This window comes from Haplochromis burtoni, unplaced genomic scaffold (assembly GCF_018398535.1).
Source record: "Haplochromis burtoni strain Fernald_Lab_line unplaced genomic scaffold, NCSU_Asbu1 Contig_157, whole genome shotgun sequence".
Classification (NCBI taxonomy): Eukaryota; Metazoa; Chordata; class Actinopteri; order Cichliformes; family Cichlidae; genus Haplochromis; species Haplochromis burtoni.
Window position 1 is genome coordinate 1,210,500 of NW_024582518.1, and position 25,669 is coordinate 1,236,168.

General features: G+C 41.2%; 2 protein-coding genes across 3 annotated transcripts; one reads left to right on the forward strand and one right to left on the reverse strand.

Annotated features, from left to right (window-relative positions):
• Positions 1-210: 210 nt before the first annotated feature.
• Positions 211-13,108, forward strand: eif5b (eukaryotic translation initiation factor 5B). 2 transcript variants are annotated; one of them, XM_005932761.2, is made up of 27 exons: positions 211-344; positions 2,161-2,268; positions 2,354-2,417; positions 2,513-2,680; positions 2,770-3,274; positions 3,348-3,487; positions 3,572-3,649; positions 3,754-3,904; positions 4,020-4,115; positions 4,206-4,292; positions 4,386-4,445; positions 4,706-4,744; positions 5,601-5,884; positions 5,970-6,077; positions 6,171-6,281; positions 6,359-6,426; positions 6,504-6,645; positions 6,742-6,873; positions 7,395-7,577; positions 7,663-7,824; positions 9,921-10,052; positions 10,151-10,282; positions 10,386-10,462; positions 10,727-10,891; positions 11,350-11,488; positions 11,572-11,733; positions 12,239-13,108. In XM_005932761.2, the coding sequence occupies exons 1-27, from the start codon at positions 310-312 to the stop codon at positions 12,344-12,346; spliced, it is 3,636 nt and encodes a 1,211-aa protein (XP_005932823.1). In that variant the 5' UTR covers positions 211-309; the 3' UTR covers positions 12,347-13,108. The 2 variants fall into 2 exon arrangements, with proteins under 2 accessions (XP_005932823.1, XP_005932824.1); XM_005932762.2 differs by lacking the exon at positions 4,706-4,744 and having other exon boundaries at positions 212-344.
• Positions 13,109-15,949: 2,841 nt separating this feature from the next.
• On the reverse strand, positions 15,950-24,806 carry bco1l (beta-carotene oxygenase 1, like). The gene is made up of 11 exons (XM_005932763.2): positions 24,648-24,806; positions 23,395-23,523; positions 23,167-23,296; positions 22,375-22,522; positions 22,030-22,177; positions 21,375-21,595; positions 18,626-18,892; positions 18,441-18,546; positions 18,275-18,369; positions 16,924-17,035; positions 15,950-16,814 (listed from the first exon to the last, which is right to left on the reverse strand). Exons 1-11 carry the CDS (start codon positions 24,709-24,711, stop codon positions 16,654-16,656), a joined length of 1,581 nt encoding a protein of 526 aa, XP_005932825.1. The 5' UTR covers positions 24,712-24,806; the 3' UTR covers positions 15,950-16,653.
• Between the last annotated feature and the right edge of the window lie 863 nt (positions 24,807-25,669).

Genomic DNA, 25,669 nt, shown 5'->3' on the forward strand with positions numbered 1-25,669 from the left:
GATTTCCAAAAAAGAGGACACTTGGCCCAGACATGGAGAACTTACTGTTTGCTTAAAGAAAACTTTAACATATTTAAACGATGCCTTCTCTGTGCGATTAATAAAAGGTGAAATAAAAAATGTCATAGAAGCTTTTACAAGTCAACAAGTGCAAAAAGAGGACGGTTGGTCACCCTAGGATGTATGGCATTAGAGGTGGAGGAGCGGAGTGGCCCCTCCTCGCGGACAATAGGAGATCTTTGCCCGCTGTGAGTCGTCGTGTGCGTCGGCCAACACAGAGCAAAGTAAGCGGAGACCTGAAGCTTCAAGATGGGGAAGAAACAGAAGAAATCCGGAGAGGACAGGTAGGGAGCGCACCGGCTACCGATAAACATCACTGGTCCGCACTGACACCGAGCCCCATCGGGGCTCTCCCGGCCCGTGAACACCCCCAGACTGGCCCGTTTTCCCGCTGCTTACACTGTTAGCTTAATGGCTAGCCATGCTAGCGGATGCTAACCACGAGTCTGTGAGGGAGTGAGGCAGCGAAGCTTTAAACAGCCTGAATGTGGCTTAAGGAGAATTACAGAACAGCAGGCGGGCTGACACGGGCGAATCCGGGTTACCCTAGGCCTGGGTAGGCCTCCCGCCGCCAGCTGCGGGGCTCACGGGAGCCACATGTGTCCGCGTTAGCCGCCTCAGAGCCGGCTGCTCTAAGAGGCGGCCTGCAGTTGCTGTAACGGAGACACATCACCTGTGAGCAAAGACCTGCTCGGTGACGCAAGCCTGGCTGAATCACCTGAGCCGCTGCGGTCACGGCTATCCCCAGGTACAGCACAGATGTGCTGCTGTTGCTCCTTTATTGACGAGTAAACTCTAAAACGTGATTATAGTAAATATAAACAGAGCAGGCAGGTACAGACACGCCACAGTCTGGGAGCGATCACCTGCTCGTGAAAGGAAAGTTTGATCGGGTTTTGGTACGCTGATGAACCCGATCACCTAATCTTTCATTTATAATCAATACTAATAATGCACTAATAATAGTCGAGAGGCTTCAAACTGGTTTTAACCCTCCATGGACACCGTTGCACGAGAAACGCTCTGATCAGATTAAACGGCTCAGGGAGGGAAACTCACACTAAATAGCTGAAATAAACATTTAACTCAAATATAGATATAACGGGAGTGATGATGCAAACACTGACGTCACAGATGGAGCATGAAACTCCTGCCAGATGTTGGGTTTTAATATTATTGTTTTCTGTGTTAAAGCGTATTGAGGTAGTAATGCAGCTTCTAGCAAAAACTTATATTAAATTCATTTGTAGTTTCTTGTCTGCTGATTTTTACTGTCTGTGTTTTTGAACTTCTCCTTACACCTTTGCAGGTTTTATGTTTGTTTGTTTCGTTTTATTTGTTTGTGTTTCGTCTTTGTTTATGACTCTTTACTCGCTATTTGTGCACGTTACCATTATTTTTTTTATACTTCATTTTTTCTAGTTTTTCCTTAAAGTTTCTCGTCATAACTTTTTCCATTTTTCTTCATTCTTGAGGAGGGTTTTTCTTTTTTTTTTTTTTAAACTTTGCATTTAACGTTTGGTTCCTTTGTAATTTTTGTTTTACCTTTTTGTGCATCTGTGCATCTTTTTCTGCACACTTTGTCTCTTTATGAACTCTCTTCTAAGGTTTTCCCTCACAACATATTAACAGTCTGTGTGTGCAGCTTTTTGAGGCCTACTCAGTAATCCAAATGTGCCTCCAGCTCACTTTGTAGATGAATTTAAACTTTGAAAGTTTGATCTAAAATGCCAGAAAATCTCAGATGTAATTGATAAATCAGCGGTTTGTTGTTGCCATACTTCATCTTCAGTTTCACAGAGCAGATTAGATGTCTTCCTTTGTGAGTCTGAAGCCAGATGATATTTGATTTACAGTGACTTGAGGGAACGCAATCCGTGGTTACAGCACTGCTGTCGCTCTGTGCTCGCTGTGCCTCAGAGGGCTGATGGGAAATGAAAGGAAATGAGGAGTCAGCAGCTCTTCACATTCACATTCTTCTGACACAAAGAGAAACACAGTCTAACTCGGTCTCCTCCCGCAGCCGTGTTCTCAGTGTCTGACCAGGTTTCAGGCGGGTGTCACTCTCGTGCTCTGACCGTTTTTCAAATCTGTGCTCAGTGCCAAAGATGACATCGACGCTCTGGCGGCGGAGATCGAAGGAGCCGGAGCTTCCAAAGAGCCAAAGGGAAAGAAGAAGAAGAAAGCAGGGAAGAAAGATGACTTTGAGTGAGACATTCTTCCTGATCGTTTTTATTTTAATCAAGCTTACTGCTTTGAAATTTCCTAAAACAGTTCTTTCCTCCTCTTCCAGTGAGGATGACATCATGAAGGAGCTCGAGGAGTTATCGCTCGAGAGCACAGGAGGAAAGGGGAAGGTAAACGCATCCGAGGGGCACTTCAGCTAAAAAATGCTTTTTCAGTCAGAGAGTTTGAAGATTTGTTCTGATACAAAGAATCTCTCTCTGTGCAGAAAACGGACATCACAGAAGAAGTAGAGAGTTTCGAGCCCCCTAAACCGGAGAAGAAGAAGACCAGAAAAGGAAAGAAGGGCGGAGCCAGCCCCGAGGATGAGGAGGGTGATGATGCTGAAGGTCATGTTGATGGAGAAAGGAACGGAGAACAAAAGGAGAAGAAGAAGGTGAAATAATGAACATAAACGTCATATCATAGAAATAAGAGCACAGACTCTTTAGAAAGTGTCTAAATTTCTATTCTTTGCTCCTCCAGGCCCCACCTCCTACTCCTGCTTCAGAATCTGACGATGACAGCAGCTCACAGTCTCGCCTGAAGACCAAAGGAGGAAAGAAAGGAGGCAAAAAACCTTCAGTGTCCGACGAGGAGGAGGACCAGGACAAAGGTATGAGGAAAGGAGAAGAAGGAGGCAGCGTTGGAAAGGATGACTCCGAAGACGATGAGGAGTTCACCTCCAGGAGAGACAAGAAGAAGAAGAAAGGGAAGCCTTTGAAGGCCGAGAGCGAAGACGAGGAGGAGCAGCAGGAGGACGATGGCACCTTCAAAATCAAGACGGCTGCACAGAAGAAAGCAGAGAAGAAGGAGAGGGAGAGGAAAAAGAAAGAGGAGGAGAGGATGAAGCAGAAGAAGCAGAAGGAGAAGGAGGGCAGTGTGGAGCCAAAGAAAGAGCCAGAGAAGAAGACTGAGTCTGCACCTCCACAAAATGCGCCTCCTGCAGCAGTGTTGGAAGAACAGGAAGGGGCAGAGCCAGCAGCAGAGGGTAAGTTATTATCAGGAAAAACAAGAAATCGTGTGATGCCATTCAGTGTGACGGGTTTCTTCTCCTTCTGCAGAGGAGCCGGAGGGCGACAAAAAGAAGAAAGACAAGAAGAAGAAGAAAGGAGAGAAAGACAAGGATGAAGACAAGAAGAAGAAGGGACCTAGCAAGGCCACAGTGAAGGCCATGCAGGAGGCCCTGGCCAAGATGAAGGAGGTGGGGCATTGTGGGAGACGTAGTCATGGAGATCATGATGGGATGGGTGCTTGATATCTGAAAATGATTAAACTGTTTTTGCAGGAGGAGGAGCGAGCCAAGAAAGAGGAGGAGGAGCGGCAGAGGAGGCTGGAGGAGCTGGAGAAGGAGAGGCAGGAAAAGGTAAAACACAAAGCTCCACCACCTCCTTCTTGTTCTTCTTCACTTTTGTCTTTCCTGTCGTCTCATCGCGAATCGCTGTGGCATCGGTTTTGCTGCCCTTGTAGGAGCGCCTGGAGCAGGAGCGCAAGGAGAAGAAGAAGCAGAAGGAGAAGGAGAGGAAGGAGCGCCTGAAGAAGGAGGGGAAGCTGCTGACGAAGGCCCAGAAGGAAGCTCGAGCTCGTGCTGAGGCCACGCTCATGTTGCTGCAGGCTCAGGGTGGGTGCTATGAGCAGGACAGACTGGGAGGGGCGCTAAGGAGGGTTACAGAAGTATAATGCAGTCATTCCAGTACAGTCAGCTCTGTACAGCTAATATGATTCTGTGTGTGCAGGTGTTGATGTGCCATCCAGAGACAAAGAGGTGCAAAAGAAGAAACCTGTTTATGGAGACAAGAGGAGGAAGAAGCCCACCACCCAGACTCCTGAAGGTACAGCGCTGCTGCTCGCACCAGCCGAGAGACGCTACAGTCCTCCTGCTGGTCATATAATAAAAATAATTTTGTCATTCCCCTTCCCAGAAACATCAGAAGTGACCTCGCCGACTTCAGAGACTCCAGAGCCAGTTGCAATGGAAACAGAGGCTGAGGCACCGCCTGCAGAACCAGGTAAGAGCTGCAGGTGTGAAGTGGAGGTATCAGGGTGGTGTTTTATTGCGCTGAACAGAAGTTAACTTGTTTCTGTTCTGTCTCTGTGTTTAGAGGTGAAGCCAGAAGCTGCTGTGGATAACTGGGAGGCCATTGCCAGTGACGAGGAGAAAGGTGAGAGCCTTGGTCACCTGAAATGATTAGATTCTTTCCTCTGTTTTCACATCTAGTAAAGAAGGGGAGAAAAACACTGCAGGGAAAAAAAGACAGTTTCACCTCCAGTCAGAGGGTCGGTGGTTCGATTCCCAGCCTTTTGAGTTAAAATGTCCGTGGCAGGATATACTGAAGTCCAAAAAGCAGCTGTAGCATGTGTGACTGTTGGCTTTGAGGGAACTAAATTCTTTATATGTTGCTTTTATTTCATGAATAAAAAGAAAGGAAAATGGGGCTCAGCAGGACACGACGAGAAGCAGGTACTGAAACTGTGCTGTGCAGGCAAATGCTTGTTTTAGTACCCGAAAGGCATGGCTTAGATTTGTGCTTGTTTTAGTACCAACTAGGCATGTCACATATGTGTTTCTTAAACAGCAAAGTAGGTCTAAGCTTGGTGTGTGTTAGGTGTGCCCTTTTGGTATCACAAAAGCATGTGCAAGCTGTTTTATAGTATGGGTTAGGCATGTGTGATGTTTTTCAGTAGCAAAAATGGTCGTACTAAAACAGGCTCTTTTGGTAAAGACTTAGTATCCCCCCTTTTTGTGTGTGTGTGTGTGTGTGTTGTTTTTTTGGGGTTTTTTTTGGAAAGGCTAGACTAATTGTGTGTTTTTTCCTACTTATGGCTAGACTAAGCCTGAGGTGTTTTGGTATTGAATAGACTTGGAGAGAATCGTGTATACTTTTATCAGCACTTACTGATTGAGGTGTTTCTGTTTGGTACTGACCAGACTTAGACAAGTTCTTTCTGCTCATTACCAACTAACCGAGGCAAGTACTGTTGTTTGGTACTGATTAAACTAAGGATGTACTTTCATTGGCACAGACTAGCCTTCTTTATTTTTTTGTCTGACTAGACTGAGAGTTCTGTTCAAGCACTAGGCTTGTTGGACTTAAGACTTTCAATATTAAAAACATATGGGCAAGGCCTGTGTTGTTGTTTTTTTTTGGGGGGGGGGGGCGTTTGCTGGCATTGACCAGTCACGTGATGGTAGAGCTCGGTCTGTTTCACTATGACAACATTCATTTTAGACAAACATGTTAAACTTAAGACAAAACCGAACTGAAGCATTAAATGTTATAGCAGAAGAATTAAAACTTCCATCTGTCACCTTTCAGAGCTGAAAAAAGTCCACATTGAGGTGAAGGAGGACATTGCTGCTCCTCAGCCTGCCGCTAGTGAGGATGAAGAGGAGGAGGAAGAAGAGGATGAGGATGATGATGACGAGGAGGAAGATGAAGACGATGAGGACAGTGAGGAAGAAGCTGAAGTGGAGAAGCCAACGGTCGCAAGCCAGGGTAAGAGGAGGGCGCCGAGCGAGGATGAAAGCAGCGAGAGCGAGGACGATGATGGCAGGACGAAAGAGGAGCGACTGTACGACCGCGCCAAGAGGAGGATAGAGGTGAGAGACACTGCAAAATCAGGGGGAGTGACAGGATCTCTCTCTATACCCATCTCTGACTGACAGGTTCTGTTTGTCTCCTTAGAAACGCCGAGCGGAGAACATGAAGAACATCGACTTGGAAACGCTGAGGGCACCAGTGGTGTGTGTGCTCGGACACGTCGACACCGGCAAGACCAAGATCCTGGACAAGGTGACGTTTACTCTCTGCTTACAGAATTTTTACCAACTGTTACTGACGATACAACGTTTACTTATTGTTGTTTGTTTTGTTGTTTGCGTGCAGCTCCGACACACCCACGTTCAGGATGGCGAGGCCGGAGGAATCACTCAGCAGATCGGCGCCACAAACGTCCCGAAGGAGACCATCGAGGAGCAGACAAAGATGGCTAAAAACGTATGCCATCTCACTCTGAACGATGAATAAACTGTGTTTATGGTTACTGTGTATTAACCCCTGTGATGTTTGTGCAGTTCAACAAAGAAAGCATCAAAATCCCTGGCATGCTGATCATCGACACACCTGGACACGAGTCCTTTAGGTAACGCCCGTCTCTCCTGACTTGCCTGTCTCACTCACCTGATTCTGTCTGTCACTAACTGACCTCTCTCTCTGCAGTAACCTGAGGAACAGAGGCAGTTCACTGTGCGACATCGCCATCCTGGTGGTGGACATCATGCACGGCTTGGAGCCTCAGACGCTGGAGTCCATCAACCTGCTGAAGGAGAAGAAGTGCCCCTTCATCGTTGCCCTCAACAAGGTCTGCCAGCTCCTCGACATCAGCCTCACCTTTTTCTTCTTCTCTTGCAAATTTTTTGAGATTGATTTTTTTTATTTTTTTTATTGCCGTTACCAGATCGACCGCCTCTACGACTGGAAGAAGAGTCCAGAAACCGATGTCGTGGCTACACTAAAGAAGCAGAAGAAGAACACAAAAGACGAGTTTGACGAAAGAGCCAAGGCCATCATTGTGGAGTTCGCACAACAGGTGTTGAGCATTACATCATCATTTATCAGCCAATCACAGCACAACAATGAGAAATACTTATTCATTATGGTCATTGTGCCATTTACTTCCATTCAATTTCAGATGATAACAGTCCAATAGCAAGTGTTTCTAATGTTTCATTAAAGAGCGTGAGTTAGACAAGAAAATACATAATATACTTAGTATCTATTTTGTATTTATGTATATACTGTATGTAATATATACTCACTACTTAGAATATTATCCTACTTATAATTAAATATAATCAAAATGTTATTCAAATGGGTAAAACAAAAGATTTTTACTGTTTTTATTCAACAAAATAAGCTTCTCAGCAAGTTTTATTATATTATAAAGTCTCCCTAAAAAGTTGAGAAGCTGCATCATATAGTAATCTTTTTCACAGTCTGAAGTAACATTTTGTAGTTTATAGCATCCAGCATTGAGGCTTGAGGAACACCAAAGACGACATCAAGCTCAGTTTCCCTGAACTTTGTTTTCTGTGTGCTGTTTGTCCTCAGGGTCTTAACGCCGCCTTGTTTTATGAGAATAAGGACCCCCGTACATTTGTATCGTTGGTTCCTACGTCAGCCCACAGTGGTGATGGTATGGGGAACCTCATCGCCCTATTGGTCGAGCTCACCCAAACAATGTTGGCCCGGCGGTTAGCGCACTGTGACGAGCTGCGAGCTCAGGTCATGGAGGTGAGTTCAATTTTATCTGTTGTCTCTACTTTTTCCATTCCTCCACCGTCCAGACACTAACTTCATGTGATCTTTGTGTGTTTAGGTAAAAGCGCTGCCCGGTATGGGAACAACGATAGATGTCATCCTGATTAACGGTCGTCTGCGGGAAGGAGAGACCATCATCGTACCAGGGGTGGAAGGGCCCATCGTCACGCAGATCAGGGGGTTGTTGCTGCCACCTCCACTGAAGGAACTCCGAGTGAAGGTAAACATGTCTAAAATTTTGTTAGAGCAGCTTTTAAACATGTATCTGGCTCAGATGTAGCGGGAAGATTTTTTACTATAATGGCTTTGAGTTAAATTACTGATGGTGTTTAAAGCAGTCAGTTCAACAAAAAGAGCTGCTTGTATCTGTTTCATGCAGCTTCCCTCACGTGTATATGAGGGAGGTGACTGTAGTTAATTATTTAGCAGATAACGATTTGTGTGACACTTTCCCAGACAAAGCGCTTTATATTAAAAGCATTAAAAAAGGAATTTAAGTAACACAGTCAACGTTTAAAAATAAATAAATAAAATAAAAACTGGGGAAAAATGTCGGCTTTAGAAAAGATGTGTGGTTCGACTGGGTCATTTCTATGAAGGGCCTGCTTTGTCCTTATTTGATTTATTCCTCAGATTTAGGACTTTTTATTTTTATTTCTTTGTTTTCATTGACCAGTACAAACCATGAATAGGATGTGGATTCCTTTGATATATGATGATGGGGCTCCCCCTGCTGGCACATTATACATTTGTTTCTCCGCATTTGTTCAGTCTTTGTGTGATTATTTTTCATATTTGATATAAAACTAAACGCACAAAAAATTGTTTGGCGTTCGTAAAAGATTTTTCTTTAAAACTAAAAACAAAAACTTAACGCTGATTTAAAAACGTTATCCTGGACCGTGGGAAACTTTTCTCTGACAAACAGCTCCGGAAAAAATGTACAGACTAATCCTAAATAAAATTGCTCACAATAATAGTTGTTATATTTTCCTCTAAATCTAAAAGATTGAGGAATGAGAAGTGAGTTATATGGTGAGTTTTACTAATGGGGTCACATTAACTCATGCAAAATGCACACTTTTGTTAAGAAATGGTTTTTAATGACTGCATACACACACGTCATATGTCAGATTAGGTCACACAGTCTTTGCCTTTACTGCAGAAGACCAACTATACACACTGTTGTTGTTTTTCCAAGTGCATCAAATGCCTCTCATTGAAGGCTTGTTCATCTAAGTCAGCCTGCGGCCTTTTCCTGTCAGAAATAAGACTGTGCTGTAAATTTCCAGCAGAGCTTTGTTTATTCTCTCACATTGAGAGTTTTAATCACTTTTAATTATTTATTTAAATAAAAAATGAAAGAGAACAAAGAAAAACAAGAGCAGCCAAAGCTCGAGGATTTCATTATGGAGCTCTAACTTCTTGTACATATGCATTGTTTTTCAGCATAAACATGTCTTTTTGACATTTGTCTAAAAAAAAAAAAAAAGACAAGTCAAGTATGTTCTGCAATCCAAAAAACCATCCTGGTTTTAATTGTTTTTACACTTCATTGTTCTTATTAATGTTTTTAAGCACTCAGGTTTACCAAACTCAGCATGAGGGACTATGTGTGAAGAAACAAGATCAAGCTTTAGTGGTGGTGAATGATGGAGAAGTGCACTTTATCATTAGACATGAATTCACTTCTACTCATAGGCTACGTCCACACCAGCCCGGATAGATTTGAAAACGGCGTTTTCATCTGAAAAAGCGTTTTCAGTTGTTTTCACAGAGTTGTGCGTCCACATTGAAACGCCCGAACACGCTTACGTTCCTGTACTGCGCATGCGTGAAGCGCAAGAAGATTCGACCTGCCTCATTTCTGCCTGCCGTTTCTTTACTTTCCGGTTCTTTGAAACGTTGCAGCAGAATGTTGAGTTTTTTAAATGGACTAACAATGAGGTGGAGTTGTTGCTGCGAGTAACACAAAAGTACAAAGTTGCAAAAGCGAGTGAGAGTTAAAGAATTTGAAGAAAAGCCATCTGGAGCATGTACAGACTGATATTAATCTTTAATAGGGCTGTCAAGATTCAGAGCAAACAAAACAACTGCTGTATAATGCCCTCCGCTATCTTAGCGTAATTGGTCACATGACTAAAATGTGTCATCATTTTCGAAAAGGCTCCGGGTTCGCTGTCCACACTGCGACGCCAAAACGGCGTGTGGACGGGAGGACAAAACTGAGAAGAAAAGATGCATTTTCATGGCCATAGTCTCTGCTTTTTGGACTTCATAAATGTGGTTGACGTGTTGATTGGTTGTCGTGTGCAGAACCAGTACGAGAAGCACAAGGAAGTGTCGACGGCTCAGGGAGTGAAGATTCTGGGGAAAGACTTGGAGAAGACGTTGGCCGGGCTCCCCCTGCTGGTGGCTCACAAGGATGACGAGATCCCCGTCCTAAGGGTAACAGTGCTTTTCCCTTTAGTCCAAGTTAAACTCCAAGACTAGGACTGAACTGGTCCTGTAAGACTCCCGGTTTGCTTACACGTGCTGGTTTTCAGGATGAACTGGTGCGAGAGCTTAAGCAGACTCTGAGCTCCATCAAACTGGAGGAGAAAGGTGTTTACGTCCAGGCATCGACGCTGGGATCGCTGGAGGCTCTGCTCGAGTTCCTGCGGACATCCAAAGTCCCCGTAAGTACCTGACAGTACAGCTGAGAGCTCTTATTTTGAAAAACTACAGGAAGTAGAAACTAACAGTCCTTGACCTTTGAACTCTGTGTGTGTGTCCCTGCAGTACGCTGGCATTAACATTGGCCCAGTTCATAAGAAGGATGTGATGAAGGCGTCAACCATGTTGGAGCACGACCCGCAGTGCGTCACAGTATAAACACACTCAGCCAAAATGAACACAAGTTAGTTAGTGCAGAAACACTGTAGAATCTGCACCCACAAATATCTGGCTAATTTTAATTTAAAAATATTTGGGACAACTATTAAAATATTTTATGACCAAAAAAAAAAATAATCTGAATACATTTCACAGACGTCCTTGTATCTCTGTTGAAATTAGTACTGGTGGAGCACTGGTGTAGAACCTGTAGATGTGACAGAATTTTGGGGGGTTGGTGTTGGCAGGTACGCTGTGATCCTGGCCTTCGATGTGAAGGTGGAGCGGGAGAGTCAGGAGATGGCTGACAGTCTGGGAGTTCGCATCTTCTCTGCTGAAATCATCTACCACCTATTTGATGCTTTCACCAAGTACAGAGAAGACTACAAGAAGGCCAAACAGGACGAGTTTAGGTAAGAAAAGCTCACGTTTGTGTTAATTGTTCAGATTTCTTTGGTTGTTTTTGACTTTTTATTGACTGGAATAACAAGCAACATACTATAACATAGTGATGGAGACTCCAAAAGGCTTTTATTTGTCCATTGCAGCTAATAAGCCTTTTTTGTATATATGCAAATATATGATGGTGTCCTTTCACAGAATAACTTCTGTTTAACTAACCCTGTGTTTTGTTATGTGTTTTTAATGATCTATAATACATTTGTAGATGATTCTATTTGTTATTATTGGTTGTAAAAGTCAGTTTATATGCAGATGATGCTCTTGATTTATTTTCACATTCTTCCAGCGTGCCGCTGAAAATGGAGCAGACCAGTGTGATAATTAGGCTTCAGTAACAATGTGACTGTGATCGATTAATTTAACTTATGGGTTGTTCGAAGGTTAATGTGTTTTTTATCTGTGTCATCAGGCATGTTGCCGTGTTCCCAGTGAAGCTGCGAGTTCTTCCTCAGTTCATCTTTAACTCCCGAGATCCCATCGTGATGGGGGTCACAGTGGAGGCTGGAGTCCTGAAACAGGGAACGCCCCTCTGCGTCCCCAGCAAAGCGGTAAGACCCGCTTACAGTCTCTGTGGATGTTTGTGTGAATTATAAAATGAACTGTAAACTAACCCTTTGTGTTCACATGTCAGTTTGTGGACATCGGTGTGGTCACCAGCATCGAGATAAATCACAAGCCCGTTGACAGTGCCAAGAAGGGCCAGGAGATCTGCATCAAGATTGAGCCAATCCCAGGAGAGTCGCCAAAGATGTACGGGCGCCATTTTGAAGCCACAGACATCATCGTCAGCAAGGTGAGGACACGCCCTTAAAGGAGGAACAGAAGAACGTTAGACGAGAGGCTTCATAAAAATCACAATTACCGTGAGCACTGCTGTTCACTCCGCCGCTAAAAGGTCGATTTCAGTCAGTGTCCAGGTAGCAGTGTTAGGAAGAGGAGACAGAAAAGCAAGGAAGAAATAACGAGCCTAAATAGAGGCTAAATAAGGGGAAAGAAGGAGAGGAAGGGTAAGAATATCTTCGTGTCTTTCGAGTTAGTCAGGCCAAGAATTTCATGTAGTCTTTCTGTTTTCTGTACAACAAAAGCAGAGACGTCCAGACAGTGAAATAAAACCTGGTGCTGCTTTTCAACTGTGTTTAAACTAGTTTTACGTTGTGTTCACTTTAATTTCTCTTTGGTTTTACTGTCAAAAAATGGTTGTAGCAGCAGGCGAACTTAAATGTGGGCTCAGAGCTTTTAGAGCAAAGAATGAAAGGCTGTTTCTGGTTATTTTAACAACCTCTTTGTTTTTGTTTCAGATCACACGGGCGTCCATCGACGCTCTGAAGAACTGGTTCAGAGACGAGATGCAGAAATCTGATTGGCAGTTGATCATGGAGCTGAAGAAGACCTTTGAGATCATCTGAGGGACCTGAACTACAAAAACACACACTCGCTCTTCCTCCATTAGACGACAAGGCAGCGGCAGCGACCAACGGAGGAACAAAGAGAAAAAATTGAAAAGAGAAAAAAAAGCAGATAAAAGACGTGACAGTGTTTTTCTGTGAGAAACGAACAGTTTTTTCCACTGTTGTAAACAGTGATAGTTTAGACATAACACACACACACACACACACACACACACACACACACACACACACACACAGTATTCCAACGTGCCTGTTCTTCAGCATCAACGTTTTTGGTTTTTTTTCCTTCTTGTTGTCTGCTCTGATATGTGGCTGCTGCTTCGTATCCCAGGCTCCGCCCCTTCTTACCCAGACTGAGGCTCACGAGCTTAATGAGGCTGATGTGCCACCTGAACAGGTGCATTGTGGGATTGTGCTGTGCAGCGCCAGGCCTCAAAAGGGAAACAGTTTTTCTGTTTCTTCTTTCAGCATCAGTGAGGACGGCGCCGACTTTACAGACATTGAAGAGTTGACTTTCTCTTTGCTGTCCTGCTCGGCGGCCATGTTGGGAGGCCAGGGTGGCGTGGGATGATGGGGTGAATGACAGATTTTAAACTGTTTTTGCTGCAACTGCTGATGTAATAAATTCCCATGATTCTGACGAAACATGCAGAGTTTTCGGTTCATGTGTGCCACAAACACTAAAGATACAAATCTGTCTATATGGAAGTCTGCTGATGCCAAAATAAAGTAATTAAAAATAATTATTAGAATTAAAAATACTGTTGTTTTCCTTTCAAAATGATGCTGTATTGTTTGCAGAACATTCTTAATATAAGTGTACAAGTTTGATACGTGGGACTTTTCTGATCGTATATTCTAACTAATGGTTAAAAAGTTGCACGAAGGCTGGTGTACATCCTACTTCAGTGGTCTTTATCTTGGAGTGGACGCTTAATTAGTACCAGTGGTGTCGGAACTAACTCAGTGCTAGCTAACTAAAAGCAGCTGATCTTTATCGGGTATTGAAATTATTGTTGCACTGTTTTGTGTTTTATGTGTGATTGTTTTCACTGTAGATGGTGACTTATTAGCCTCACAAGTGGTCAGAGGTTTGAATGGTTGAAAACATTTACAAACTTGTGCTGCTAGCCAAGCAGTCACATTTCCAGTGAGTTACTGAGGGTTTATGCTTCAGCAGGAAATGTACATTGTAGCGATGTCATAACTGGGAACCCCTCTGAAACCTCACGGTATAACCTGATGTGCACCTTCCTGAAACTGTAACTATACACCTGTTCAGTGCCATCTGTCTTCTGTGCATTTCCTTTTTTTTTTTTTTTTACTGCAGTTTTTGAATTGATCAGTGAGAGGATCAATCATTCTCCAGCATATAGAGTAACAATTATAGCATCAAAATAAGGATTCAAAACTGTCAAATTCCTGGAGAGCAATTGCTGAAACTTGAAATGAAGGTGAGGGAATGAAAATAAAAATATATCTACCTCTGAAAGAAAAACTGACCATAACAAAGACAAAGCACCCAGGAGGGGAAAAAAGTCCCTGCATTTAATTTGTTTCAGCTGCCACCGCATATAAAACACCCAGAGATGACCAAAAGAATTAACACATAATGAACCAATGGAAGCATGAATGCTTGTAACAGGGCAGGCCACCATGTCTAAATCAGGGCTCGTCCTGTTCAATTAAAACACTTCTAATGTTGTACTCTTAAACAAGTAAGTATGCTAATGAAAGAATCAAAATTAATGTTTACAATCTATTTATAATAGTCACAATGGAAGTATCATTATTGCAAATGTTTTCATTTTCCTGAAGTCTATTTTTCATTCAGTCTTCACAAAAAAATACCTGTTATATTATTATTGTGATAAACAAGGTGTTTGTGGTTGTGAGTAAATTAAATGTTAAGTGGCATGAGTGTCAGTCATCTGGCTGGTAAATTTACTAACCAACAATTGTCAAATTGTGTTACAGCTAACTGGCTAACGTTAGCAAAAATATTGACAGTAAACTTGCTAACATCATACATGATCTTCTGTTTGTTGGTGAGAGACAACAATAATACACTCACCAGCCACTTCAACAGTTTGTTAATACAAATCAGCCAATCAGTTGGCTGCAACTAATTGCATTTAGGCATGTAGACATGTTCAAAACGACTTGCTGAAAATGAGAAAAATGCTTTGTTGATGAAAGAATTTGGACGAGACTGGTCAATCCCGGTTAGCACTGTTGCCGCACAGCAAGAAGGTCCTGAGTTCAATTCCAACATCAGGCCGGGGTCTTTCTGTGTGGAGTTTGCATGTTCTCCCCGTGTTTGCGTGGGTTCCCTCCGGGTACTCCGGCTTCCTCCCACTGTCCAAAGACATGCAGCTTGTGGGGATAGGTTAATTGGAAAATCCAAATTGCCACTAGGAGTGAATGTGAGTGCGAATGGTTGTCTGTCCCTGTGTGTTGGCCCTGCGACAGACTGGCGACATGTCCAGGGTGTGCCCCCCCCCCCGCCCGATGATAGCTGGGATAGGCTCCAGCGACCCTGAAAAGGATAAGCGGAAGCGAATGGATGGACTGGTCAATCCCCTTGGAGCTAATAGGGAGACAGTAGTAACTCAAGTAATCACTGATCACATCCAAGGTAGCAGAAGAAGGAGAATACAGAAGAGCATTTCTGAATGCACATCAACAGATTGGGTGCCATTCCTGTCAGCTAGGAAGAGGAAACTGAAGCTACAGTTTCACATAGGCTTACAAAAATTCCACAATAAAAGACTGGAAAAACTGTTGCCTGCTCTGATGAGACACGCTGCTGTGAGATTCAGATGGCAGGGTTAGAATTTGAGCAATATGGAAGCATGGATCCGTCCTTCCTTATATCAAAGGTTCAGACTGGTGGTGGTGGTATAATGGCATGGGGTTATTTCCTTGGCACTTTTTCTAAACACCACAGCCTACGTGAATATTTTTTGCTGACCATGTCCATCCCTGTATGGCTTCTTCCAGCATGATAGCACAAAGCTCAAATCATCTCAAACTGGTTTCTTGAACACGACAAGGACTTCATTCTACTCAAATGGCCTCTACAACCATCAGAGCATCTTTGGGATGTGTTGGAACGGGAGATTTGCATCATGGATGAATAGCTGAAAAAAATCTGTAGCAACTGCAGTACACCAAATAAAGTGATCGTTGGATATAAACTATAGTAAAACTCTCTTTATATTCAGGCAGTACCACAAAATGTCAAAGTCACTAAATAGTCCATTATATAGTGAATAGTGAGTAATTTAGTTCTTATGTCAAACTCAAGGATGAATCCGTTCTACCATCCTTGATATCAATCTGCACCATAACTCAGGAGCTGATTTCTCTACCAGTTTGAAATTGTGCCGAGCTCCTGACTGGAATTTTGTTTGAAGCATCTCTATTGTACAGTTCACCACATTATCAATAAGTGAAGCATCGGGTGCTGTTGTGACTATAACTTACTGTTCAATCATGATCAACTGTATTGGCAAATATCAAAATATGGTCATGCATAAATAATATGGAAACACAGCAGAAGGAAAAAAAGACAAAATAACTTACATTTAAGTCAGATTAGTTTATTTATATAGCTCTGTATCACAAAATACAAATCTGTACAGCCAACAAAAGCCTCCATCCTTAGACTCTTGATTTCGACGAAGAATAGGAAATAACACCTCAAAAGGAAACATGGAGGAAAACTTGACTGATTGGTGGGGGCACCCAACCACAGGGCAATATTTGGGGTCTGACGAGTATCTCGTGTTGGTTCATTTGGGACATCATAACAACATAACACACAGTAGCCATTTTCTCTTGAGACCCCTCGGGTCATTAGGTTTTAAATTAGGGCAGCAAACAGTAAGTTTGTTGTTTGCATGAGAAGACATATCTTAGTCTAAAAGTTGAGTAGTTAGAGCTTTTATGTATTAAAGTAATTGTGTTTTATGCTTAATTTCTCAACATTTTTATGTTACAAAATAAAATCTCTGGAAATAAAGAAAAATGTTAACTTACCATAAAAGTTTCTACACGTGACTGAGGTGGAAACTTTGTGCAGCTATAATGAGATTTTCAAACATTGCTGATCTCACTTCATTTTAATTTTTAATGCTATACATTCCCCTAAATCTGTCTTTTAAAGTGCTTTAAGATTAGCAAAGGTAAAGCGAGTAACAGTAGATTTTTTGTGTCCACTGTTAACACTGGACATTGCTTAAAAGGTTTTTTAAAAATAAGTTTGACTTCATTGTCTACTTTACTTAAAAGATTCAATTCTATGATGAATCAGCAGCAGGAATGAAAAGTCCGTGGAGGTCCATGTGGACAGTGGTGGGGATGGAGGCTCGGGCGATCTCCTTAAACGTTTTGGCATCGAGCACGAGCATGAACGGAGAAATGCTGGGATCCGCAGAAACAATGGATGACAGGATGACTCCTGGATAAGGAAAAAATACAATGGAAATACACATTTTGCTCTATGCACATCAACCATTATTGTGGTTTCTAAATATATAAGTTTGTGTGCTTGACAGCGTAGCTCTCACCATCATCTTCCTCCACAGCTCCGGGAGATGCGACGAACACTGGCTCTGAAGGATAGCAGTCTTTCTGCACCCATTCAACGTGCTTCCTTTCAACGATGTCAAACTTGGCGATCTGTTGGGTCATAGTGTTAAAGTAGCAGACCTCAACAACCTTAGAATAGATCATCCTAATTTTGGTTCAGGCATTCACTGTCCTCACAGATTTGAGTATTCAGCACCATACTAGGCCAACAGTAACTGACGTTTTCACTTTATTTGTTTGAAAATGCTGACTGAATGATTTAGTTTGATTAGTCTAAGATTAAGATTAAGATTGTTCATCCTCATATGTGCATCTGTGGAAGTTATAGTGCATAAAATACAGCCAGCGTCGTAGTTGTTTCTAGCACTTGAAGATACCTATTGTCGTTTTCATGTAAAGAAACAGAATTTGTGTTACTGACTGATATTCAATTCAATTTTCCTACAAAACTTACAAAACTTTACCCAAAGCTGCCCCCACCCCCATCCCCCTGTTTCCGATGTTGAAATGGAGGCCTGGACCATAATTAATCCATGAAATTGGGTACATTTAAATTGGAGGGACCTTGCTTTAATTCATTTGAATGCTTATTAAAATGTTTTGCTTGTCTTGTCCTGCTTGCATATAGGTCATTTAAGGCTGGAAGAAGGAGCTGGTTAATGCTTTGTCTCTGGCTTTGCATTTTACACAAGTTGATCTTAAGGGAATCCTACTTAAAAACAAAATCCAGACCATTATTTTTTCAGGCGTAAAACTGGTCAAACTCAGGACTTTGGGGTTCATGTCTTAGACTAGCTGCTTCATTATTACCATGAAATTTCATTTTCAGATGCTTTATGGATGCATTTTGACAATTTAAAAGCTTGATTATTTGAAATGAGCTTCCTCCAAGTGACAACTGAGCTCACCCTCAGAAAGAGTGGGGAGCTTGGATGCCCACATTAAAAGGAACTAATTGAGGTGGTTTAGTCATGCATCCTGGGCAAAAAAGCTTCTAGGTGCATGCCCAACTTGGAATAGACCAGCAGGCAGAACCAGGTCGTGCTGGAGAGAATATTTCTCTCAGCTGGTGTGGAAAAAGCTTGATATTCCCCCTAGGAAGGATGAAGGTAGTGGCCAGTAGAGCGAGAGCTCAACTGCTTAGACTTCTACCCTTATGACCCAGGCCCCAATAAGAAGCAGAAGATCGAAGGATAAATGTTTAGGAAAAAAATCACATTTGGTGTCCAATGTTAACTACATGGAAATGTGGTTCATGTATGTATAATTGTTCGCCCCAAAAGCAATGTAATTGATTTAATAAATCGATAATCAATAATGTTGCTTCACCTTGTTGGGATGAGGAGACCACTCTAGCCTGGACCCATAGAAATATCTGTACTTTTTAGCGTTGAATTTGTAGTTGATCCCAGGCAGCTCCAAACCTTCAAGAGGAATCAGACTCGTTAGGTGGATCAGACAGCGTTTAATGACAGTCACTTTGTGGATGACTAACCTATAAAAAGGGTGTCTGGCTGACAATAGATTGATCCGTCCTCCTGCAAAATTGCCTGAGCCGTTGTGTCAGTCAGAGTTACCAGATTAGATCCACTGGGAAACTCCTGAAGAACAGGTACATTGTTATTTATTCATGAAATAGAATGTAAGTGTGAGTGAATCTTCACTAAATACTAACTATACCTTGTTGATGTTGAGCGGAATAACAAATCTTTGGCAGGATGGTGGGGAGAAGCTCTTATGGCTCTGGATGAAGTTGCTAGTCTCTTTTTTGATGTTCTCCAGGTAGAACATGTTGTACAGGTTGCTGTCCTTGTAGCTGATCAGGTCAAACACCACATGGCCGTCATCCTCATAGGCGTTGATGTGGTGAAAAACCACCAGGGCATCGGCATGAAAACATGTGGAGATTTCCTTTCCTGTTTTTCTATTGATGATATGAAAAAAAGTCTGGAAAAGAAAACAGGTAACAGTATTACGGAAAACCTCAAATACCTGTTACAACCACAAATGTACTAATCCATTGTTTTTTGGTTTCTTGGGAGACTTCAAATCAGCAATGAGCAATTTCTTGTTGTGGAAAATTTAAATCAGAGTCTAGTTTTACATAATAAGTAAATCCAGCAAAATAGAAAATGACAAACTCGGTATTTGCAGTATCGCTTCTATTCTATGTTATTTCATATCTTAAGATGATTTAAATTTGTATAAATCATTTTATACTATGTTAGTGGTGCTTTTGTGCAGCGTACTTTTGTAGTACACTGTTGCCTGTTCTATTTTTGATGGCAGTGCATGCAATTATTTGGTTGGTTAGAATAGATCTGCAAAAAGAAGATCTGAAATTTTTTGTACTTCACCACTGGCTTCATTTTTCAGCCCAGACGTTTCTGCTTGGTTTTAAGGAGGCAGCATGCTTTAACAGAGTGATGGTATGTAACATTTCATGTTTTTCAATTTGTTCTGGTGCCCACAGTGGCACAGAGAACCAACATTGCACCTTAAACTACAAATGTGAAGGGCCAAGGAGAGAGCCAGGTGGAATCCCACAAATAATCAGTATATACTGTCGGTGTAGTTTTTCTCCAATGTTCCTCTAAGCTGCGCGCATTCGCAATTGCGCACTGCTGACACGGTCTCTGCGCACAGAAAATCTGCATTGCGCACCAAAAAAAAAAAAAAATCTACCTGAATTGAAATTAAAATTAAAACTTTAACAATTCTGTTTTGCAGTGTTAGTCAGTGAGTGACTGGCTGCTCCCGTATGGGATTACAACAATGCCACCTTATCCCATAGTCCAGCCAATAATGCGATTTACATTCATATGCAGCTAATCAACGTTGTTGACAGGCTATGACAGCGTCCTTATGTGCCGGTGTTTTAGCGAGCAAAGCGGCTGATGTGGAGTGAAGCCACGTTAATGACAACATGTACAACAATTGGAGATGTGAGCAGGACAGACGGAACAATTGACGGAGAAAATGTGGACTTTACACCAGTTTTTAAATTGTGTTGATAGGCCACGTAAAATCAGAGTTATGATAAAAGTATATGCAATGTTTGGTTTTCTTCCTGAATACTATCGTTGTTTATATTTACTGTGGGAAGAAACAGTAAAAACAGCGTTTTATAAGTAAAACGCTCGAAAGCGCTCTCCGCCTGTGAGCAAAAACAAAAACAAAAACCCAGCCTTTCCTGTTGGTCGGAAAATGTACCATGTCACCAATCAAAAAAATAATATGGCAACATGGCATTTATTGTTTAGGAAGGGGGAAGTTTTAGGAGTGACGGCGGTGTTTTGAGATGTGAGAGATTTGCGACGTTTAGCGCAAATCTTGTGTAGTTAGTGTGTGTAGTTTTTGTTGTGTGTGTCAGAACAATGAGGCGACTGCTGAATGTTACAGGTGATACAGGAGTGATACATCTCCTGTTGTCACACCTGCAGGTATCAGGCTGTTTTTCTCCTTTAGCTCATAGTGGACAGAAATTATTTGTTGGAGTGGCACAAATAATTTGTGTGGCATCAAATTTGATGCAGAACAGCTGATTGTTCTGTATAGTTTGAAATGTTTATTTAAAAAACCGCCTTGGCTGCATTTTTAGGTAAACAGCTGCAAAATCCTTTGTTGTTTGCAAAACTCAGTTACTTTTTTGAAAACAACTATATAATTAATTGCCCAACATTGGTCATTATATACTGTATTTTGCAGACAGAGTTACAGGACTCTCTCCCAGACCACAGACTCATACTCATAATACAAGTCAGAGCTTTATAAAAGAAAAGAAAGTTGTATTTTCAAAATTGGAGTTCAAGTTATTTTTAACTAGTGGTGTAACGGATCACGGTTGATCCATAATCCGAACCGATCCCACTCCACGGTTCGACACGCACGTGATATGAAGATTCGAAAAAGAGGGGGAAAAAGTATGTGTATGGTGTGGGTGGGCAGTCTGTCAAGCCATAGTTATGATCAGCGCTAGCGGTCCAGGTGGAGGAGCAGAGGAGTTTGCGGCATTTAAGCAGCCCTTTGCTGCCCAATCCGACCGGGCTAAAGCTATTACAAAAGCTACTGGGGTGTTTAGCTGCAGACGGGAGGCCATATTCCCTTGTGCAAAACAAGGGGTTTAAACTATGATGAACATGCTTGAGCCACGCTATGATGTCCCGTTGCGCGTCCACTTCAGTGACAAGATCGTACCGTAATACTGTAATTTGATTATTTTAATAAACCATGTGTGACCACAGTGCACACGTCTGCTGTTGCTCACAGTGGTCCAAGGGACCGCTCAGGGAGTTAGTGTGTTCGTTTAGACACATGAAAAATTAGAGGGAACATTGTTTTTCTCTGAGTAGATTTTTTCTTAATAGCTTAAATGACAACTTATATATAATTTCACTATTAGGAGTTGATAAAAATGTGGAAGACTTACCATATCATCTTGATCAAATTTGAGGCAGCCTCCCCAGTTGACCCCCCTGAAGTAGGCAGTGGCAAGTTTGACAATATCCAGTTTGAAAGGTTGCTCCACAAACACAATGTAGTTCTCAGTCATGCCAAAGCTGTGGAAGTAGCTTGGAAAAAGTGAGGAGCGAAAAGGGACTGAACAGATCTGCTGCACTTTCCTCAGCGCTGACTTTTTGTGATTTTTATCTGAAACAGTCAACACAGTGTTGTAAGCTTCACTTTAATTGCTTGTTACTCTGTTCACTTGTCTTCATTTCTTGATTTTAAAAAGGGAGAACCAATAATTTAAAAATCATTAATGAAGTAAATGAAAGTAAATGAAGCAAATGAAAATAAAGTGAGCTACTGTGACACACACTTTGTAAATGATAGTGTAACAGTTCATATCAACTGTCTTCTTTGAGAGGTCTGATTGTGGTGTCATAAATCAATTAAACCTAAGTTGTAATCAAATGAATACGTGGCTCATGGAGCACACAATGGCAAATAAGTAACTTTACTGCTGTGCGTAGGTTTACTATATTCTCAGAATGATATCTAATTACTGCTAAATAATTTATCTTGAGGATTTAAAGTTTAGGAACAGAAATAAACAGGACAGAATGAATTACTGCAGACACCTGAGGCATCAGCTGGGACTTTGAAGATCATATATTTTGGCTGGCCAAAACCAATAATAGCAGTCCCCATATTGTACGTATTGCCCTCCTCATCGTAGTGTGGATGAGCCGTTGCTAGGTTCAAGGCAATGTGGTTCCTGTAGTTTTTCTGAAATTAATACAGGGCAGTACATTTGAGGAAGGACAAATCTTTCACAGAGATGCTTGTTGCCATTATATCCAACTGTGGTGCTAAACGAAACTCATATAGTTACTTTTTACCTTTGGGTATTCAACAGTGGACCAATTAACGAAAACCTGAACCTTTTTAAAATGTTCCCAGGCAGAATGTGCAGACTAACTTACCCTGCCGATAGTTTCCAGGGTGTTAGGGTCAATCTGATTTATGTAGTTGACCTCGGAGGAAGCGTAGTAGTCCTGACCATAACGAATTATGTTGATCAAGTTGTTGTCAGTAAAGTCAGAAATGACATTCTGGAGGTGTGTGAATGCCCTGGTGAGAGAGCGTGGAAGGGTTTTTTGGGGCACACAGCTGAAATAATTCAGTATTGGTATACATTCCTAAGAAAACAAATATCCAATCAACCAAACGTCTTTAGGTAATGGTTATGCAAGTAAACCTCTTACTAGCCCAGAGAATTGCATTTTGCACTGTCATGAACTGATGAATTGAAGCAGATATTCTGATTTAAAAAAAATAAACATCAGAAAAACCTCAAGTGTCTTGGTTAGTCTGACCCAGTTTACTTAAAGTGGTCTGTACATATCTGAAATCATCAAACCCCAAATGGACCAATAATACAAGACTTGTAAGGTTTGATTCAGATTTCTATGTTCATCCATCCGTCCATCAGTCCATCCATCTATCCATCCATTTAGCTCTTGTTGTATGCTAGGTAAACTAACACAGAACTGTGATATCCATCCATGATAAATTGAAGCAGAGACTTTAGATGTACTACACTATTCGGTTCCAGATTTAAAATCTCTTATGTCTACTAAACATAGAAAGCTAGAGTGGACAAAAGCTGAATGGGCTGAACTTGAGCTTTTTAAGTCTGTTCTGGACTGAAACTAGAAAGATCTGAAATCTGAGTATTATATATTCTGTAAGATCATGATCTGGATGGGCTTTACCTGGAGAAGATGTTTTTGCAAGGATCAGGGTAGATCATGGTGCCAAACTCAGAGACAACAATCTTGTTTGCCTTGATGTTTCTCTTATAGGTGTCGCTCTTCAGAAACTTACTTCTGTAAGTCACCTCACCTGAAATAGCAATATCAGAACATTGAACATATTCAGCAGTTACATGGACAACTGACAGTCAACAGTTAAATGATGCTGAAGGTTTATCAAAGTCTGACCATTGCTGAAGGTGAAGCTGTGGATGAGCGACAAGCCGTCAAACCAGTGGTTGTACTCAGAGTTACCTACAGAGAAAAGCCCAGGCCCGTTCCTCAGCAGGGTGCCCTGCAGCCAGGAAGGGACAGATCCTGCAGGTCAAAGGTTACAAACACCACTGTTAATGGGCTTTAAATCCATTCTTAACACAGAAGCTTTGTGAAAGCAATCTAACCAAAAGGTCCATTGTGGAGTTGTGGAACTTTTTTATCTTACTACACATTTGGGGTTTGGATTACTGTGAAGTGATCAAAAGGTTGTAAACTCCTAACTTGAAATTTTAATGGACGTTAGGTTAAGAAAGAACTGTTAACCTGAAGAGCTCAGTAAAAATAAGTGATAGAGGGCCACAATCCTAATTTGAGTGATAACTGAAGCAAAGTCAAATCCACCGGAAATTAATTTATGCAAAATTAAAGCCCCATGTGTCCTTTAAATATCTCCATAAATCCATGTTTTAAAGATACCACAGTCATGATTCTTATATATAAAATGGGAAAATGGTTCTGGTTAAAGTATTGATATAAAGGAACATTTGTATTGAAGAATTTTCACTGTGAGGTAATTTTGGAGGATAATGAAATGTAACTACTAATAAACTACTCCATGATTATAATCATTAAATGGTCAGCAACTCCAGTGCCACACAACAGGTAAATAATAATAATAATAATAATAATAATAATAATAATAATAATAATAATAATAATAATAATAATAATAATAATAATAATAATATATACAAAGCTTATGACTTGAGTCATCCATTCAGTCTGACACATGCAAAGCACATACAACAAACATCTACTCAGGATTTCCTCTATATGACCAATAAAAGCTGCAAAGTTTCTAATTTAACATAAACAAAACATAACAACAAATGAACATTATAACTCTGGAGGCAGATGCTAGAAAATACTTTATTCTACAGAGACTTAAACCTACACTTGCAACAAGTGGAGGTTCAAGTCTTCAGAGTTTGGCACTGCTCCCTGTTTGCTATGCATTTATCGGTGTCACATTCTACTTGGTGCAATAGAGTATGTTGGTAATGTCAGCAGACAGTCTATTTAAACCTATTCTAACCTTTTGAGCTGTGTGTTTTCTTTTTGTTTGTTCAGGTGGAAACCTTCCAAAAGAGCAAACTGAATTTATTAATGACTCTTTAAACCAACAGACTCAACATTTTACAAACTCTTTAATGGTTCAAACTCACCTTTCACTTCGGCTTTCACTGGCTCTGGAGTTTCACATCCATTTCTTGAAATAATTGACTGCATGCTTTTCTTCCTGAGCTACAAGCCTCCCAGAGTGCACTGCTCCGATTGAGTCCCACCTCTGATTGAAAACACAGACAGCAGCTGACTACGTGATACTTGCAGGCTTCAGGAAACATAAGTGCAGCTGATTATGTAAGTGAGCTGGAATGGACTTTACTCGGCTTTTCATAATAAAAGTCTGCCTGTTGGCTTACTTCAAGCACCATTTAGATGTTAATAACTGGGCTTATGTTGTCCACAGCTACATTACATTCATCAAATCAGACAAATCAAAAGAACTAAAACATAATTTTTAACTATATTTTACATTTTTATTTAATTTGATCTAAAGGCTCTGTCACTTTTTTGTTTTTACACAAAATTCAATTGAAACAACATATTTTTTTATTTAAAAATCCAAACTTATTTGAATGTTTTATACTATCACTGTATCTCTAAACTGTCTTATTGCCAATTTTTCTTTCGCATTTTAGCTGGATGAATCTTTAAGCTCAGGTCTGATTGATAATCTGTAAGCCAGTGATAAGAATTATCATTATCTAAATATGAACTGTAAATTGCTGTGTTGTTCAATAGTTATGTCTAGCTTTATAGCTAGAAATATATATTTCACTTTTACAGTTTACTAAGAGGCATGACTTTGACTAACAGCAAACATTTGGATCTTTTTGGTTTAGAAACAATAATTGTTTACAGTTGATTACAGCATTAGGTGCTAATTAAATCATTGCAGCACTAATCATCATAATCCAGCTGAAACACATTTTGACTTTGTACACTATAAAAAGTCCAACACATCCTGTTTATCACCTCCACCTGCGTGTAATGTAAAGTAACAGATGTAATCTAAATCAGTTTACAACTTTACAAATGCTCTTATCGGGATATTTCTCCAGGTCAGAGTGTGTCCTGGCACTGTGTCCTAGAAATCACTCAACCTAGAATAATACATCATAGT